The sequence below is a fragment of the Apium graveolens genome, chromosome 9, assembly GCF_009905375.1.
Source record: "Apium graveolens cultivar Ventura chromosome 9, ASM990537v1, whole genome shotgun sequence".
NCBI lineage: Eukaryota > Viridiplantae > Streptophyta > Magnoliopsida > Apiales > Apiaceae > Apium > Apium graveolens.
Genome location: NC_133655.1, coordinates 119,793,455 through 119,813,758, shown reverse-complemented (window position 1 = coordinate 119,813,758; position 20,304 = coordinate 119,793,455). Strand labels below are relative to the sequence as shown.

Genomic DNA, 20,304 nt, shown 5'->3' with positions numbered 1-20,304 from the left:
CGGAAAATACTTAAAGAGATATTGAAAAGTTTTTAAATTAATTCACTCTATCTAAAACGTATGTAACCATTCGAAGGATAATTATAAGATGTCAAATTCTGTATTAAGTATTTAACTAAGATTTTTATCAATTCATTGAACCTAATTGAGAAACATTTTGTACTTAAGGTTTTATCAATTCATTGAACCCTTCTTAAAAATATTATGAGACCGTAAATATTTAATATTTCGTACTTCTAAAAATCATTTAAAAATTGACATAGTTCCCAAGGATACTTTCCAAATTATTCAAAATTCTCGAAAGAGATCAATCATCTGAAACTTATCAAAACCCTAGGGAACTTAGTTTAGAAGCATAAGGGTTTTGCTTCCTCGCTCAATGAAAAACAAGTGAACAATATATGTAAAACTCTACTACAGTAAGGGTTTGAAAATGATTTTAAATTCAAAACTCTGACAACTCCCAAGGATCAATTGAATTAAAGTGACGAATAAATCATTTTATTTAAAGGTCAACTCCATTCTATCTATTCCTTCGATAAAGGATTTTATGTAAATGATATAATTATTTTGGGACTGGAATGTGGCTTGCCCGACACGGAGAGGTATTGGGTAGTGACCAAGCGCGGAGTGGCGCAGTATACAGTTATATGGTCCCTGTGACCATTGACTTTCGGACTTGCACGGAAATGGGCAACCATCGTGTAATATCTCGATAAGCCCAAAGGCGGCTAGGTTTGTATTCCTTCTACTAGTAGAGAAAATTTCGTATTCGGCTGATCACCGGTACGTGGTTTATTCCAGTATGGTCCATTTCCTCCACTTTGGATAAATTGTTGTGAAACCTACAGCAGAAGGCCGACAAGGCTAAATTTTAAATAAGAATATTGATGGATATATATCACATCCATTTGAGAATCTTGGTTCAAGCTTCGTATTGAGATTTTGAGATAAAATGAGTACGAGTATAAACTGATTAAACTAATACATTTAGAGTTGAGTTTATCATAAAAATTGACAAGCATATAAACTTTTAGAAATCTTGTATATACAATGCTAATTGGTTGTTTTTCCCTATATGACCATATTTAAATAATAGTTATCTATATCTTGCTGAGCGTTAGTGCTCACTCTTGCTTTTATAAACATCATATCACAACAGATTACAAGCATGGCCCGAACCAGGACGACTGCCTGCAAGCGGGTAGGGGACGCACGTGAGTACTGTAGACTGTTCGTCCGCCAGCTGCCTCAGGTAGACGAGTAGAGATAGTTTTCTTTTGAGTACTTGAACCAAGACTATTTGTGACCCGAGCCAGTCTCATGTAGAGTTGTTCTCGGCGTTCACCCTTTTGAGATAATTCCTTTAGGTCTGTAATAACTTAAATACTTTAACGTTAATTTAGTAATGTTTCCGAGCATATAACCTGTGTGTGTGTGAGAGTTTGGTTAAAAGGTCGAGTAATGATGTGAAAAGAGGATTAATTATTTATTAGACAATATTAAGTGATCGTACCAACCCGAATTCCTGACCTTGAATTTGGGGGTGTTACAATCAGACTCGACTATGGCATTCAAAATAATATTATTTTTTATCCAACTAAAGGCTTCTCTACACTGTTCTGCGAAAGTACAGGTTACAAGAGCGTGAATAACTGATCCATCACTCAGTTACAAACTGGGCATTGGGAATTAATTTGAATTCGTTTAACTTGTAGCATATCTTTTGTGGGCAAACATTTAGTTCAAGCATGTTGTTACGCCCAGATCCTTTCGGTTGTATGAACAGGCTTCGGCTGGATTGAAGATGGCTTCGGTCGTACCTGAAAGTGAAGAGAATGCGAGGGTTTGGACCCCCGATTCACCTCCGGTGTGAGAATCAGAATATGGCTGTAAAATTAGGGTAGTAATACAAGAGAAGTAGAGTGTTGAGAGTGTATATATTTTATCTTATTTCACAAGGGTTTTTATACCCAATCATGCCATGAATGTTCTTCCATTACCAACCATTAAGGAGGGAGTGAAAAGGGGGCGTTATGTCCCTTACATTGTCCAACGCTCCGCGAGTAGCAGGCCTCGGTCTGGGCTTCCATGGGCCTTGGCGACGCGGGCCTGGAGGTCCTTCGGCCCAGTAGCACAACCGCTTAATGGGCCTTCGTTCAATGGGCCTTATTGGGCCTATAACCAACATGTCCCTGTCCTTCGGCTGGGCCTTCGGGCCGGCCGACGGACACCGGTCTCAGCCCATATGGGGATGGAGGAACCCTAGGGAGATCGCTTCAGTCTCACCTCGATCTTCGGTCGTACACGTGGCAATCTTATGGGGACTTGCAGTGCATTGATGACAGCTGGTGGCACGTCGTTTCATGACTCAATCTCAGCCGTTGAATGCCAACTGTTTTGATCTGGGACGTTCATTTCAAAAACCCCCAAACGTCGCTGCTCTAAATTCATTTTAGGCGCCTATATAAGCCCATTTGTATGTTTCATTTCCTTTTTATCACTTTAGCTTCTCCACACACAGTGACAAATCGTGATGAATCTCTCAATCACGGGCAACAGCAACTCCGTCTTTCCAAATTATCCCATTTCAATCCAAGAACATCTTCAAATAAGTAAGTCTCTCTTCTTGTTTTCCAGTTTTGAATTTGCATGCTAGTTTCCCGTGTTTTATAGAGTTTGCATGCGGACTTTTGTTCCGGGTTTATGGGGATTTTCTGGGTTTTTGCGTGTGCTGTTATGTTTTTCTGGGGTTTTTGGGTAGGTAATCATAGGTTTCTGGGTTTTACCAATCCTGAGGAGGCCCCAAGGGTTTAAAGATGGCATACGAGGTGTTTTATGACCAAGAACGTTCTTCGGGACTTCTTGGTTTTAGAACACCCTTCGGGAGCCGACCCAGGGCTTAAACAGGTGGTCTGGAGTGATGTTTGCGTAAGGCTCTGTAGGCAAGAACATCCTTCGGGTGGGCTTGGCTCAGGAGCAGCCTTCATAAACAGCCTCCGGGGTTCGGGTTCGTTCGGTCCTGGAAAGTGTACTCGGGTGTTTACTTTTTATTTTATCTGATAATCCGAGTACATGGACTAATGTCTCTCTGTTCCTGATACAGGGACATGGACTGAGCAGAACGTCCCCCGGATTCTTGGGACCCCTTATCCAACAGCTTGGTGGGAACGTCTTCCATTCGCCCCGAGCGGATGGGACAGGCCCTATACGGTTCGGCTGCCGACTATCCCGCAGCCAATAATAGATCTGAGCTGACGAAAGGGCGCGTCGTTCAAATGTACGATGATTACTCTATTCCCCGAGGACTTTGTTGGCTATACGCGCCGAGGGAGGTGAGAGAATCTTCGACACTCCCAGGGTACCGGACGGATATGGAGGCTGTGCCGTAGGGATTTCAGAGGCGGCCTTCAAATACGGCTTGAGGGTGCCGCCGTTGAAGCTGATTAAGCACCTCTTTTCCCAGATGGGCATCGTCCTCGGATAGATGGATCCGAACGGGTTCATCCACATCAACTATTTTCAGAACAAGTGTCTTCATGCCGGGATCGCACCCAACACTCGCCTATTCTGGTACCACTACGATTTCAGGAGGAATCCGAAGAGTGCTGGTTTTTATACCATCGCCCGTCGGGCAGGGCGACCCAATTAGACGGCGACCAACTCGAACAATAAGTCCACTCACACACATTGGTGCTATGTGAGTGGTCCGGGGTTGGCGGCCATGTCGGTTTGGCGGGATGTAAACCCCGCTCTGCTTCTCATGCCGAGCTTGACCTTAGAGGAGAAGGATAGTTACACGGCGTTGGTGGACGTCAATGTGAAGAAGCTGGGTCCCGGAGAGTTTCGGGACAAGGATTGGCTCTTCAGCTTGTGGGGTGGGGGTAACAAAACTTCTTCCTTGGTCTTTTAGTTTTGTCCCCACACCTGTATTCCATTTCTTTTTATGCATTTGATTATATATATGCTTGGACTGACTTGTTTTCCCTTCTTATTTCAGTGTCTTCAAGGGAGGCCCTGATCGAGAGAAAGAAGGTCAGGGCGGCCGAGAAGAGGGCGGCCGAAGAGGCGGCGAAGAAGGCCGCCGATAAGGGGGCTACGCCCGATCCATCTGAGGGCACGGGCGAAAGGGCCCCGACCGAGAAGCCTTCATCGCCCCGTCAATCTCGAGTGGCTTCTGAGGCCGAGGAGGGGGACGATCTGGAGTACATGGGAGAGGGGAACCCTTCCAAGAGGACCCGGAGCAAGGAGGGGATAGTGCGTTCTTATCTCCTGGGGTGGGGCGTGCTTACGTCCGACCATACGGTGTATCCTGTTCGGCAGTCCACGAAGGAGGTGGCTTCGGACCTCTGCCATGGTCTTCAGCTCCCGGTTGATCTCCCGACCTTTGCCTCGGCTTCTGCTACCAAAGCCTGCACGAAGCTTCTGTCCTTCCTGTCCTTGGTATATTTTTTAATCTTCTATTTTTCTTCCACTTTTTTCATTTCGGCATCCTTTAGTAATGCTTTTGCCGTCCTTTTGCAGGCTGCCCCTTGGGCCGAAGCCGTGGAGGATAAGGTTAAGGATATGGAGACTCACATGGCCGAGGTGAAGGAGTTGGAGAGGAGGGCTACGGCAGCCGAGGAGGAGCTCGTAAGGGTGAAAGCCCAGAATGAGGTCGAAGCCGTTGAGCTGAAGAAGGATAGATCTCGGCTGGAGACTGAGCTGGAGAGGGCGAATCGGAGGATCTCCCATCGGAACGGCCAGCTGAAGAGGTCCCGAAAGAAGCAGAAGCAGCTGGACCGGACTGAGGAGCACTGCTTCCAGTTCGGCGCTGATTATGTCCTGGAGAAGGCCCATGGCCTGAACTGGGACTATAAGCAGTTATTGGACGACATCCTGGAGGATCCTATCGGTCGTCCAGCAGTCGAAATCCCTCCTGTCTCCTCCGGCGAAGACGAAGAGCTCTCGGATAAAGACCCTCAAGCCTAAACCTTCAGCACTGAGGTGTTTGACATGACTGAAGATGATCTTGTTGCGAAGTTTGTCGTTGGTGTTTCCATGGTCGTACCCAACTCTTGCAGCGGCATTCTTCGTTCGTCTTCCTGTATTTCTATTTTTCATAATCGGTACTCTTTGTAATTGGTAGTAGTTGGTACTCTTTGTAGTACGTACTCTCTGTAATTTAACTGGCCTTCGGGGTTTTATATTTTAATGCATCTTTTGTTTTTCATCAGCATTGTCCGACTGCATTTAATTGTTCACCTTAAAAATGAACCGTCTCTTCGGCATTATTGGTGCCTTAACGATTATTAAAATTGTATCTTTGGCTTACTCATTTGCCTTAACGAAATTAGTGAATTGTATCTTCGGCTTATTCTGCCTCAACAATTTTAATAATAAAATGAATCGCATCTCTGGCTTCATTCGCCTCAACAATCTTATCAAATTGAATAAAATGAATCGTATCTTCGGCTTATTCTGCCTCAACAATTTTCATAATAAAATAAATCGCATATCTGACTTCATTCGCCTCAACGATCTTATCGAATTGAATAAAATGAATCGTATCTTCGGCTTCATTCGCCTCAACGATCTTATCGAATTGAATAAAATGAATCGTATCTTCGGCTTATTCTGCCTCAACAATTTTAATAATAAAATGAATCGCATCTCTGGCTTCAAACACCTCAACGATCTTATCGAATTGAATAAAATTAATAGTATCTTCGGCTTCATTCGCCTCAACGATCTTTTTTTAACGATTTTAATGTATTGCTGCCTCACTACCCCTTACGGCCCCAAGGGTTAAAGGTCGAAGGTTGGTTCGGGCTGTTAATCCTTTCTTAATTCAGGCGAGGGCACATGGGTGCTGATCTTTTAATGATCGCCCCTAGATCAGCGGTCATCTTCGGGATCGCCCCTAAACCTGGTCGGATTAATTGTTTCATTATCTAGGCCGAAGGACCATGTCCTTCCTTTGATCACCCCGGGACAGGGGTTCTTTGGGCCTCATTAATAATAAATAATTAAGTTAAGACGAATGATAGGGCGTTATTCTAGGACTGCCCCTTAAGGCCCTTAATTCGTGTTTACCAATTTCAAGTTTTCATAAGAGTGTAGTGATGTTCGATTTTTGGGTGATTACCCCTTATGTCTTTTCAATTAACAAATTAGACAATGGCGGCGGCCGAAGGGTTTATCTTCTTCGGGATCGCCCTCAGATAATACTCGGTCGGCCGCAGCATGTATAAATAAAGAAATTTTGACAGGAAATACATCTTTATTCAATCAGTCCGCTTACATTCTTCACGTATAATTGAAATACAAGCTTTTTAAGAAATTTCTTACTGATAAAATTTCTGAAGGCGACTGGCATGCCAAGTATTTTTAATTGATTCGCCTGACAGCGTTTCGAGCTTATAGGTTCCAGGGCGAAGGACTTCGGTCATTTTGTAAGGCCCTTCCCAGTTCGGCTGGAGCTTTCCTTGCTTGGCTGGCATAGATGCGGCCAACTCCCTTAATACTAGGTCTCCTACTCCGAATGCCCTTTTCTTCATATAGGAGTCATAGTGTTGTGCCGCTTGCAGTAAATACCTCATGTTCCTTTGATGGGCGGCTTCTCTTTCTTCCTCCAGCAAGTCAACGTTCGCCTTCAACCCAAAGCTATTAGTTTTCATATTGTAGGTCTCGGTTCAGTATGATTCCAAGCCCACTTCGACAGGAACTAAGGCCTCGGTGCCATAAGCCATTCTAAAAGGAGTTTCTCCGGTCGATGTCCGGGGGGTGGTTTGGTAAGCCCATAAGATCCAAGGGAGTTCTTCCGCCCATCTTCCTTTTGCCTCGCCCAACCTCTTCTTGATTCCACGGAATATCACTTTGTTCGCCGCTTCGATCGCACCATTTCCTTGTGGGTGGGCGACTGATCTAAATTTTTGTTGGATTCCGAAGTGGTGCAGGAACTTGCGGAATTTGTTTCCAACGAATTGAGTTCCATTATCTGAGATGCAGGTTTTCGGAATGCCAAATCGGAGAATGACCTGTTCTAGGAAGAACTTTTTAGCGGCTTCTTCGGTTATGGTTGACAGAGGACGGGCTTCGACCCATTTAGTCATGTAGTCAATGGCGATTATGCAGTATTTTGCTTACTTCATGCTGGTAGGAAGTATGCCGACTATATCCACGACCCATACGGCGAACGGAATTGGGCTTAGTATAGAGGTCATCTCTTCTAGAGGCTGCTTTGGGACAGTGGAGAACAACTGGCATTGTACACATTTCTTTGCATAGTCGATGGCGTCTGCCTTCAAAGTGGGCCAGAAGAATCCCTGCCGGAGAATTTTAAAGGCGAGGGAACGACCAGCCAGATGCTCGCCGCAAATTCCTTCGTGTACTGCCTCCAAAGCCTGTTGCTGTTCTTCGCTGTTCAAACAACGTAGAAGGGGTTGACTGACTGATCGGCGATACATTCGCCCATTGATGATAGTGTAGCTTGATGCTCTGTATTTAACCTTCAGGGCATCTTTCCGGTCGGGTGGCAGAATGCCCTTCTCCAGAAAGTTCCTGAGGGGGGTCATCCAGTCGCTTCCCTGGTGAATCTCTAGGCATTCTTTCTTTTCGATCGAAGGTATTTTGGCTTCGGTGAGGTAAATAGAACCGGTTAAGTTCTGTGTCTCGGCCGAAGCTAGCCTGGAAAGTGCGTTCGCCCTAGAATTGTTTTCTCTGCCAATTTGACTTAATTCAAAGGTTTCAAATGATAAAGAAGCTTCTCGTACCTTGGTAGCATAGGCTCTCGTTCGGGGATTCCTTTGTTCATACTCCCCTATGAAATGTTTCACAACCAACATGGAGTCGCTGAAGGCCCTTAGGTGCTTCGCCTCGAGGCTTCGGGCAAGCTTCACTCCTGCGAGGAGGGCTTCGTACTCGGCCTCATTGTTTGTCAAGGGGAAGTCGAACCTTATGGCCTGGCATATTTCAAATCCTTCGGGGCTGGCGAGGATCAAGCCTGCCCCACACTTTTTTCCGGCGACCGACCCGTCTACAAAGAGCTACCACTTCCCTGGGATCCGGATTAGTTGTTCTTCAGGCGAGAGATCCTTTGGACCCGAGAATGCGCATTCAACCACGAAGTCGACCAAAGCCTGGGCCTTAATTGCCGTTCGGGGGACATATTCGAGATCAAATTCCCCGAGTTCGATGGACCACGCTACGACTCTCCCGGAGGCTTCGGGCCTGGTTAAAATCTTCTTCAGAGGTTGATCGGTGACAACTTGGACCGTCCGGCCTTGAAAATAATGTCGCAATTTTCGGGAGGCCATAAACAACCCATATGTGAATTTCTCGGCGTTGGGGTACCTTGTCTCTGCGTCCTTGAGAACATGGGACACGTAAAACACGGGATGTTGATTGCCTTCATAATTCTTCACAAGGACGGCCCCCAGAGTTCTGTCAGACACAGCTAGATAAAGCTGAAGAGTTTCCTTCGGATCGGGCCTCATCAAGAGTGGTGCCTTTGTTAAATATTCTTTTACTTCTTCGAACGCCTTTTGGCATTCGGGCCCCCACTCAAAATTCTTTGACCCTTTGAGCACGGCGAAGAAAGGAAGTGCTTTCTCGGATGACCGGGAAATGAAACACCGAAGGGCGGCGAGTCGGCCAGTCAATTTCTGTATATCTCTAATGCATTTAGGAGGTTCCATATTGATAACCGCTTCGATCTTCTCCAGGTTCGCCTCTATCCCCCGGGAGCTGACCATGTACCCGAGAAACTTTCCACTCGAGACTCCGAAGGTACATTTGTTCGGATTGATCCTCATGTTGTTCTTTCGGAGAGTTTCGAAGCATTCCTTTAAGTCCTCGGCATGATCTTGGAACAGTGACTTCACTATCATATCATCCACGTATGCTTCCATGTTCCTCCCAATCTGCTCCTTGAAGACTTTGTTCACCATTCGCTGGAATGTGGCTCCAGCGTTCTTCAGTCCGAAGGGAATTTTAATATAAGCATAAGTCCCCTTCGGAGTTATGAACGCTGTCTTGGGCACATCCCTATCATTCATAGCAATTTGATGATAAGCAGAAAAAGCGTCCAAAAAACAAAGTACTTCATATCCTGCGGTTGCCTCTATTAGTTGGTCGATGTTAGGCAATGGGTAGTGATCCTTCAGACATGCTTTGTTGAGGTCAGTGTAATCCACGCACATCCTCCATTTCCCGTTCGACTTCTTCACGACCACCACATTGGCTAGCCAATCAGGATACTCGATCTCCTCGATAAATTTGGCCTCTAAAAGTTTTTCCACCTCGGCCTCTATTACCTTCTGTCGTTCGACTGCAAATGTCCTCTTCTTTTGCTTTACCGGCTTGGTCTCGGGCTGCACATTCAAGCAGTGCGTTGCCGTCTTGGGATCCAATCCGGGCATATCTTCGGGCCCCCAGGCGAACACATCATGGTATTGCCGAATGACAGCTATTACCTTCACCTTCAGGTCTGCCCCCATGTTTTTGCCTATCCGTACCATCTTTCCCGAATGGCCCGCGTACAACTCCACTTCTTCAGTCTCTGCCGCAGGTTCAGCAATAGGACTCGAGAGATCGGCCCCAAATTTTTCCAACTCAATGTTTAATGTTTCCCGACTTCCGCTGGGTCCGGATTCTGCCCGCTTCCTCTTTTCGGTTCCATCAGGTCCTTCATATTCTTGATCCTTTTCAAGGTCTTCGAGCATTATGATTCGGGCAGTTTTCTGATCGCCCCTCATTTTTTCTACCCCTTTTTTAGTTGGGAACTTGAGTTTGAGGTGGGGTATGGACTCCACTGCTTCGAAAGTTGATAAGAAGGGCCAGCCAAATATTGCATTGTACGGGATTTCAATCCGAACCACGTAGAACTTCACCAGCTTCTCGGCGGTATACGACAACTTGCCCAGGAGGACCGGAAGAGTAATCGTTCCTTCGAACTGAATTGGATGTCCTCCGATTGCATAGAGGGGAGCCTCGTTGCAGGGCTCTAGTTGTTCTCCCGCCAAGTTCATCTTACAATAGGTCTTATGGAATAGTATATTGGCTGAGCTGCCGGTATCCACATCACTTTCCATATTTTATTCTGCCCGATGATAGGATTGATGATCAGAGGGTCCTCGTGCGGGCGAATGACATCCTCATAGTCTTCAGTGCTGAAGGTCATGGGCATGTGGGGCTTTGCCTGCCCGAACTGATACAGATTGTACACCTGTCGGGCGTACCTCTTCTTTGCTGTCTTGCTATCCTTATCCAGGATGCTTCCCCCAGATATAGTTTTTACTTCGCCCCTTATCTTGTCCCTTCGTTCTGGCTCATCGGCCTCTACTTCCTCTTCTGTGTTTTCCTTCGGCCCCAATCTATCTCTCAGATCTCGGACGAACTGATTAAGCTCGCCGTCTTTGATCATGCGCTCAATGAGCTTCTTGAGGTGGTAGCATTCATCTGTGTTATGCCCCTTTGTCCCTGTGATAGTCACAGTACTTGTGGTTCGGGACCTTCATCTTGGCGGGGCGAACAAATCCCGGCTTGCCCTTTATCTCATGGAGAATCTTGGAGATCGGCGCATTCAAAGGAGTGAACACGACCGAATCTCTATCTCGACGTCATTCGGCCCCTCGATCTGATTCCTTCCTTCCTTTCTTTCTGCTATCCCTTCGGTCAGATCCTGATCTTGAGCCCTCATATCTGTCGGCTCGCTTTGATCGGTCGTCCCTTCTTGTGTCTTTATATCCCCCAATATTTTCCATCTTGCGGTGAATATTCTCGCCTATCACATATATATAATTTAGGGATTTTGGGGGGAAATCGTAAAGAGATGACCGAAGCTTTTTACCTTTATAGGGGACTAGCCCCGCCGTTAGGAAGCCCATTGCTTTGATTTTGTCCAGATTGGTGACCATTCCCGCTTCTTCCTTGAATTTAGCGAGATAATCCCCCAGATCCTCATTCGCCCTCTGCCGACAATGGACCAAGGCTTCGGTGTCCTTCGCCTTTCGGCACAGGTGCAAGTAGTACTTTAAAAATTTTCTCTTCAACTGCTCGTAAGACCCGATTGACCGAGGCTTCAGGGATTTGTACCACATCGAGGCAGACCCTTTGAGATAAGTCTTGAACATTTTGCACGGCATTATATCGTTGTGGCCCATCCCAACCATCAGGAGTTCATACTTTTCACAATGGTCCTCGGGGTCCCCTTTCCCATTGAACTCGCTCATCTTGGGGAATTGTCTCTCTTCGCCCGGAGGGGGTCGGTACAGTTCAATCTCTTGTGTTACAACAGGTTCTCGATCGGGCCTCCTATCACCGAAGAGGGCCTTCTCTAAGCGATTGAGCCTGAGGCGGGATCCATCGGGCTTGTCATCTGAATCGGAAGAGTAGGGTTGCTTAGCCCTCTTCCTTCGGGGATGCGAATCAGAGTCAAACTCATCTTCTTCGTCTACGCCCTTCGTTCCCTTCTATCCTTATGTGCTCCGCCGGTCTTTTCGGCCCGCATCGCTTCTCTCAAGCCTTGTTCTTGCAGTTCAATTTCTTCCCTCTGCAGTTGCAGGGCTTTGAGTCGGAGGGCATCAGCTTCCCTTTTCTTGGCTCGCGCTTCCGCTTCCTTGTCAATCTGATCAACTTTGGACTTACCCTTCTCCGCGGCCTTCTCTGTCCGGATCTTTAGGAGTAAGGCCTCTTCTTCAGGGGTTAACGTGATAACCCCGTCCTCGTCGACTAGGGAGGATGGTTGTCCCTTGTCGGTGAAACCAGGTGGCGGTGAATGCTCATGAATTTCTGTCATTTTCTCAACTTGTAACTCTCGTATTCCCACAGACGGCGCCAAATGTTACGCCCAGATCCTTTCGGTTGTATGAACAGGTTTCGGCTGGATTGAAGATGGCTTCGGCCGTACCTGAAAGTGAAGAGAATGTGAGGGTTTGGACCCCCGATTCACCTCCGGTGTGAGAATCAAAATCTGGCTGTAAAATTAGGGTAGTAATACAAGAGAAGTAGAGTGTTGAGAGTGTATATGTTTTATCTTACTTTACAAGGGTTTTTATACCCAATTATGCCATGAATGTTCTTCCGTTACCAACCATTAAGGAGGGAGTGAAAAGGGGGCGGTATGTCCCTTGCATTGTCCAACGGTCCGCGAGTAGCAGGTCTCGGCTGGGGCTTCCATGGGCCTTGGCGACGCGGGCCTGGAGGTCCTTCGACCCAGTAGCACAACCGCTTAATGGGCCTTCGTTCAATATGCCTTATTGGGCCTATAACCAACACACGTCATAAATTTTTTTCAAAAACCCATACCACTTTTCACTTGGAAGCAGTTAAACGGTTCCAACACATCCGGTGAATACCTTCTTCTTTTGAACTATCAGATCTCCACCAAAATTTCGACATGGCCAGTTCCAACTCTTTATAAATATCAGCCGGAAGAAAAAAACATGTTGATAGAATAATTCGGTAATGTGTGAGCAGCAGTTTTAATTAAAATTAAATGTAAGGAATTCTGACTTTCTTTTTTTAACCCAAAAGTTGTTACAAATGACATAAATCATAAATTGCCAAATAGGTCGGTTGGCTTAAAGTAAGAATGGGCCTTAAAAATGACTGTCCAGATATGTACCAAGTCTACGGAATTATAAGTTTAGGACGTATGAATAATAAGTTTTTTTTTGCAAGTTAATCATGATTCATGAGATATCCAACACAAGCTCAAATTCTGCAGTATGGAAGCTATTTTTTTGTGTCCAAAAATAAGTTTAGCCTCTTTTTTTATATAAACTTATCAAAAGATAACTATTTTCTAAAATGGAGCAACTTTAATCTATGAAATATCCAATGAGTAGAGTATTTACTATATATGTGAGATACCAACTGTTAATGGAATATCACTTATATGAAATACTCAAATAAGTATCATATATAAATTAAAATACTCAATTAATATTGAAATATTTAATCGGTTGAATTGTTATTTTGGCTATTTTTTTATAAAAAAATTGATTTTTTTTGTCGGGTAGTTTGGAAGCTATTATGAAAAATATGATATCGGAGAAAAAAGGACTTTCACAATTTTTAAGCTTGGAACCATTTTTTAGGATGAAACATATTTTCGCATTATTTAAATTTGAATGATAACGCTAAAACATTTGTAATTAATGCTTTCTTGAAATTACATCCCGACGAGTAATTTCCAGTATTTAATAATTTTAGCACACTCTGTCATGCGGATTAAATAAGTCCATGGAGAAATGCGAGTACAATATTCGTTTCTTGTAAAACACGAAAACAGACAAATTGATAGGAATGACGTTTACATACGTAGGACAAGGAGAGTAGAGTAGAGGAGATGAAGACGTATCCGTGAACCACTGCACTATGTAGATACGCAATTAATATAGAAGATATATACTACTGTAGTACTGTATACTATAGACAACCCCATAACTAGGCCCGTAAACACTTGGGATTTCTAGCTCATGTCCAATTGCCTATTTTCTATCTTTCTTTTTTAAATTACTAAATTGGAGGGTTAATCGCAGTCCGGTTTCAAACCGGTTAGATATCAGATTATAATTAAATTATATTATTGCGACTTTGTAAAAGTTCGAACCAATCCAGATCTCATAAACTAATAAAATCAAATAACTCGATTCTGATACCATTTTCCTAAAAAAATGAAAGGTGTATATGATGGGATTCACCAACCTTGTCAATTCCATACAAATCGACCCTGTTTCTGATTTACCATAAATATGATTTACCATAAATAAAAAATTTAACGATTCACTTTTTAAAATCTGATATAAGATTGTAAATTATTTTTTATTATAATATTATATTAGAGAAATGTTAGGTTCCCCAAATGCTATGTGTTCCCTAAACATAATTTGAGAACCCGTGTGCATTAATATGGGTTCACAAATTAAAACATATCATTTATTTGACACATCATTTGTTATATAATTTGGGAAATTTTTTTAGAAACCTAGCACTACTACTTATACTATCCTGTGTTCTAAAAATCGGTCTAGGCGGCGCCTAAGCGCTAGGCGGTGGTAAAACACCCTGACTCGGACCTAAGCGGTGATTTAGGCGTTTTTTCAAAAAATCGGGTCAAAATCGGGATTAGGCGGGCTAGGCGGTCAAAAATCGGTCCTAGGCGGTCTAGGCGGAAAATTATTATTATTTTTTTTACCTTTTAATAATTTAATTCATTAATTTCATAATTTCACACAATATCATGTCAATTTCTAATATAAAGTATTGGTAATAATAACAAGTAATAAAATATATTTACTTTCTCACTTAAAATATAAAATTAACATATTATAATTAATTTAAAAGTGTGAATTAAAATATAGTTAATATTGTAAACTCAATAATTAGTACATAACGCATGTCAAATGTGTAGATATTATTTAATATCATTATAATTTCTTTTTTCAAACAAATATTTGACATATTGATCATTATATAATTATAAAAATTAAAAATAATATTTATATTCTTCCGATTAATCGGTCCGATTAATGTTCCGATTAATCGGTCCGATTAATCTCCGACTTGCCGATTAATCTCTCAAAAGTACCCTCACCGTCCTGGCACGCCTAGCGATTTCTGTAACACTGATACTATCATTAAAATCTAGTAGATTTTTATTATGATCTATCATCCACATAATTCCCGAGTTAACCGATAATTCACAAAAAAAATTATTATTTTCATTTATAATTTTTTATTCACCAGATTACTCTCTTCTTAATTTCTTTCACGTAGCTGTTTATTGTGAAGCTAGTCAATTTAGAGTCCGTTTGAGATTTCTTAAAAAGAGTAACTTATGACTTAAAGTTGAAAAGTATCGTGTATAAGTAGTATGAACATGTAACTTATAAGTTATTTAGGTATTTGGATAATTTTACTAATGAGTTGTTGACGTGTTTGGTAAATTATGACTTATAAGTTATATTTTTTAAAAGGAATTCAAAATTTAATATAATTATTTTAATGCATGTATATAAATTTCAAAAGACAAAATTTAAAAGCTTTATTATTGAAAAATAAATTACTAAAAGCAATAAACAAGGTAAATATGTATAAAAATAATATAATTTGATCCGACATGAAATCTTGAACGTTTAAATTAAACACGCATCAATCTTTTTCTTTATTTGTTTGAATTTAGAGTAGAAATTATGAAATAAGTTGAAGTGAAAGTTAGCCTGACCAGCTTTCAGTTATGATCATGTATGTACCAAATATGATCCATCCATTATTTGCCAACAGGTTGCAGATTTGTTAAACGGGCTTTAAGCCAATATATGAAATTTGATGTTCCCAAACATGCACTTAGTTTTAATGTCCGAATTCAACAATCAAATCAGTGATCAGATATAGAGTTGCAAACGAATAGAATTTCGCGGAATTCTGTCCGAATTGAGCCGAATTTAATTTTTTTTAAAACGAATGAGACAAATGAGTAGATATATACTTTGTGCTGTCAGTAATCAGCATTTAATTCCCCTCAATTCAATCCAATAAAAAATTAGTAACAGTAAACTAATGCAAACATTTGTAACATACATCTAAAAATAATGGAGGTAAAGGCATGGACGGGTTTACATTAATTAACCAAAAACAACTGCACCTGTTGTTCCGGACAACTCTATCGGATTTCTTAGAGACTAATTACAAAGATCATAAGTTACATATATATTGTACTTATAAGGGTCATCTTAGTTCCCGAATAAGATATGCTCAAACGATCATCTTCTGGCGAAATGACTAAGGCCGGGTGGGGAAGGTATTGATGGAAAGACCCAAAACAGGAATAGCAAAAGAAGTTTCCATAAGAAGTCTTTGTTGAAAAGCTTCTACACTAGCACCCCCATCGATCATGTCTTTTATTAAGGCATGATAATATTCTCTAAGCTTCTTCAGCTTCATCTTTATCCACTTCAGTTTAATCCGCCGGAATATTCGGACAATAAAGAACTTTCTTCTAATGTTCTTCTTTCCTCCGAGACGCACTGTCGGCAGTGCTCTCCTTCGCCGGAGAGGTATCAACCTTGTGCGGGTTGGCCACCGGACGAGTGAGGTGGTGGTGTAACATTTTTTGTTGTTTCGGAGAGCAGTGGAAACGGCGTCGTTGGAAGAGATTGTTGAAGCCATGGGAGAGATGAGATGAGAGGGAGGACAGGAGATGTGTAGATTTGGATAGGTGTCCATTTATTTAGTTTAGGAGAGGAGAGGGGGGGTTCAAATCAAATACGTTTCTAAGTGATGAGGAGTGTTATTTTATCCTTTTTCTACTTTAGCTAGGTGATGTATGTGTGTGTTTATGGATAGTAGGGACGGAGATAGGTGTATCGTATAGAGAGTGTAGTTGTACATTTCTTCTATTTTTTTTTTTTGCTAAGTACATTTCTTCTATTAATTGTGATATCTTATGATTTTTGTTAATATTTAAAATTTTTATTTATTTTGTTATATTATAATTTGAATTTTTTTAAATAATATAATTATAAATTTATAATAAAAATAATAGGATAACATGTGGTCGTAATTTAGTATAATAAGTATACTATATTTAGTACATTAACAATTTAGTAGTTTAACTAATATATAATAATATTTATTTATTTTTTTAATAACAGTATAAGGTGTGATTGTAATTTAGTAGGATAAATAGATTATTTGTGTAGTAATTTAATAATTTAGTAATTTAATGGATATATAACACTATTTATTAATTTTTTATTAACCAAATTTAAGTAATAACCGTTCAACAAATTATACTACGTTCCGATTATTATTGTATAGTATAGATTACTAGCTTTATCCCCGTGCAATGTATGGGAAACTTGATTCATATTATTTATAATTTTTTCAAATTGAAATAACTTTTTATAAAAATTTATTATTAAAAAATGTGAAATTATACTCATACACAGTTTTTAAATATTAACTTTTCGTTGTTTTTATTGCTAAATACATATTTTATGAAATTTCATATTTTTCTAAATAAATAAATATATATACATACTATTTCAGCCACTCTAAATGTATTATATCATATATAAAAAAAATTAATTTTTTGCAAAAATTATAAAATAATATTTTAAATTCCATTCACATTATTTTCTAAATTATCTCCGAATTAATAACATTTTTAAATGTGTTTAATACAGTTATAAGAATAATTGTTAGTTATACTTTTAAAAGTGTAATTAAATAGACTAAACTTACGTAGTGAATCCGTTCCCGGTGGTAAATGACGAACATTTTTTAAAAATGGGTCAAATTTCGAATTCAAATTAAGTTGAATTATTTCAATTATTTCTTTTAAAAAAAATTGGGTCAAATTATGATTCGAATTCTCTTTATAATCGTGACATATGTGTATGTGTATGTGTATGTGTCTTTGTGTGAGGCTCTATTTTCAATAAATTTTTAAAAAATATAGGAATTTGTATAATATAATTTATTTAAAAAAGGTGTTAAACATATTTTTAAACATAAAAACTATTAATATGCATGGTAATGATTTGTTAATATATTATGTTTGAATTTATATTTAAATATAATTTACTAGAATTAACTCCACAAATAATCTGGTATTTATGTTTAAATTAAATAAAATATCTCAATGTTAAATGACACTCACATATTATACGAGATTTTTTTGGTGTAGTGGTTTAAAGATATATTGGTAAATGAGAATAAACACATTTTTTAATCATTTATTTAAAAATTAATATACAATGGGTAAATTTGTCATTTCACGAGAATAAATTGTCTTACTAATATTATAGTCATGTTGAGCTATTATATATAGAAGAGATTTACTACTATAAAGTACAAAATATTCAAGTCCTAAGAGCATTTTTTAACTATTATAATATTTTGGTGTAATTTTTACAATAAAACAGTGCGAAAATTTCAGTATTTTGGTATTCAAGTGAAGTATTCAAGTGAAGTCACCGACACTAAATTTTACACCAGTATTTTATAAATTATTTTATTAGTAATGTAAATATAAAGAAGTAAAATTTTATTAGTAATGTAAATGTAAAGTTAAAAATAATAAAGTGGTGAGATATAAATGAAATAAATTTATTATGATAAAAAAGTATAAGGATAACATAATTTAACTTTTAAAATTGGGTTAGAGAAATTTTTTAAAATAAAGATGGTATAAAGATGTATATTTAGAATTTGGTAACATACATTATTCCTAGACAATTTCTTTTTTAACCTTTGTAACTAGAGGACGGGAATATCACTGCATAGTGCATAGTGCTGCTGGGTACCTAACCAATCTGGAGTAAATGCTTATACTCTAACAACCACTATCCAGTACCAAACAATTTCGTTTTTATCTTATTGATATTTTTTATATTTTTTTTTTGCCAAGAAAATGATTTTTATTCATTATTCAAATCATTTAACACTACATAATGTAACTCGGGATGGATATCTCCTACCCTCCATCTACGATCAGCAATGGAACAATTGTGCTTCGCTAGGTAGTGAACAACATTGTTCGCAGACCGTTTTACAAAAATAAGCTTAATGCTTTTGCTTTCCAAACTTGCTAGTAATACTCGACACTCTTTTATTACTCTTTCTAAGTATGAGTAACACAAGAAAGAGCTGCGAATGGCTTGTACAACCTGCAGGCAATCAGATTCCACCGTCACATTGGCATAAGAGAAGTTCTTTATCCAAGTTAAAGCTTCGCGAATACCCATGGCTTCTGCTAGCTCCGGGTCTGGTCTACCAAATGAACACCTTGATCTAGCTTCTATCAATACTCCTTCCTGGTCACGAGCGACAAATGCATAACTGAAGCAAGTAGTGTCCTCAAAAACGGTTGCGTCTGTATTCACCTTAACTCTTCCTGGCATAGGTAAGCTCCAATGTTCTGCACCGTCTTCATTGGTCATGTGACCTAAAAACCGATCGAAAGTTCGATCCCGAACACTTTTCCACTGGTTAAGGACTGAGAACGCCGACTGCACCAAGTCTGTAGGCTCCCTACTTCGTTGCTGCCAAATGAGCTCATTTCTATTCTTCCACAGCATCCAGGTTATTGCAGCAATAATGGTTATCTCTTCTTTACTTTGTTGTTGGAGAGCTAGATGAAACCAATCAGCAAAGGTGTTGAACTCACCATGAAGGTTAAGCTTGCTGTATAAATCCCAACAGGTAGCAGCATGAGGGCACAAAACTAGTGTATGTAATGTGGTCTCTACATTTGCATTGCACAGCGGGCATAAGGGATTCACCTGGACTTTCTTTATCTACAAAGCTTCTTTAGTTGGTAAACAATTGGATGATGCACGCCATAAGAAGTTTTTAATCTTGGGTGGTATCTTTAAGTTCCATAACTTCCTCCAGAAACCTGAATTCGAAGCTGTAGAGTTATTCCCTCTATGATCTTGCAACTGCAGATAAGCGCTTTTTACTGAGTAGAAACCCAGTTTTTCATGCCTCCAATACCACGAGTCATCTACATTCTTGTCGAGAGGGATTGACAGTATGGTACTTATTTCATCAACGTTAAACAGATCATATAGAATATCTAAGTCCCAACTGTTACTATCCATGCTCATCAGAGAAGATACCTTTTGATCCACCAGGGCCATGTTGTCTGATTGAACATATGCTTGAGAGACTGATGGTAGCCAAGGGTCTGTTAATATATTTATAGAGCTTCCGTTTCCGACTCTACACCCCACTCCTGCTTTGATGATTTATTGAGACTCTAGGACGCTTCTCCACATGTAGCTAGGGCTGCTACCTATGGTGGCATTAAGAAAAGTGCCATTAGGGTAGTATCTTGCTTTGAATATCCTGCTCACCAATTTATCTGGGTGTTTAAGCAATCTCCAACCTTGGTTACCAAGTAGAGCCAAATTAAAGTCTCTCACGCTGCGAAAACCCATTCCACCGTTAGATTTCCTCCTGCATAAATTATGCCAGCTCTGCCAGTGAATGCTTTTTTCTTTTTTCGGATCTGTCCTCCACCAAAATCTATACATCAACCTCTCGAGGTGCTGGCACAAGTCTATAGGCAACAAGAACACTCCCATAGCGTAGTTGGGAAGGGACTGAGCAACGGTTTTTAGTAAGATCTCTTTCCCACCTTTTGAGAGAGTTTTTTTGTCCCACCCTTGGATACGATCATGCATTTTGTCCTTTAAGAAACCGAACAAAGAAGATTTGTTTCTGCCCACGATATTGGGAAGTCCCAAATAGAGACTTTGATCACCAGCTTCTGCAAAATTAAGTTGCTGAGAGAGCGTTTGTTTCAAT

At 40.4% G+C, this 20,304-nt stretch overlaps 2 protein-coding genes across 2 annotated transcripts; both read right to left on the bottom strand.

The window, feature by feature from the left end:
- Positions 1-7,124: 7,124 nt before the first annotated feature.
- Positions 7,125-7,556, bottom strand: LOC141685523 (uncharacterized). The gene has a single exon (XM_074490617.1). It carries the CDS (start codon positions 7,554-7,556, stop codon positions 7,125-7,127), a length of 432 nt encoding a protein of 143 aa, XP_074346718.1.
- Positions 7,557-15,579: 8,023 nt separating this feature from the next.
- Positions 15,580-16,262, bottom strand: LOC141684316 (uncharacterized). Its single transcript, XM_074489232.1, has one exon. It carries the CDS (start codon positions 16,210-16,212, stop codon positions 15,769-15,771), a length of 444 nt encoding a protein of 147 aa, XP_074345333.1. The 5' UTR covers positions 16,213-16,262; the 3' UTR covers positions 15,580-15,768.
- Positions 16,263-20,304: the final 4,042 nt, after the last annotated feature.

Excerpts from the sequence above, each read along its gene's own strand:
- LOC141685523 (XM_074490617.1), bottom strand. The coding sequence starts at position 7,556 with ATGACCCCCCTCAGGAACTTTCTGGAGAAGGGCATTCTGCCACCCGAC.
- LOC141684316 (XM_074489232.1), bottom strand. The coding sequence starts at position 16,212 with ATGGACACCTATCCAAATCTACACATCTCCTGTCCTCCCTCTCATCTC.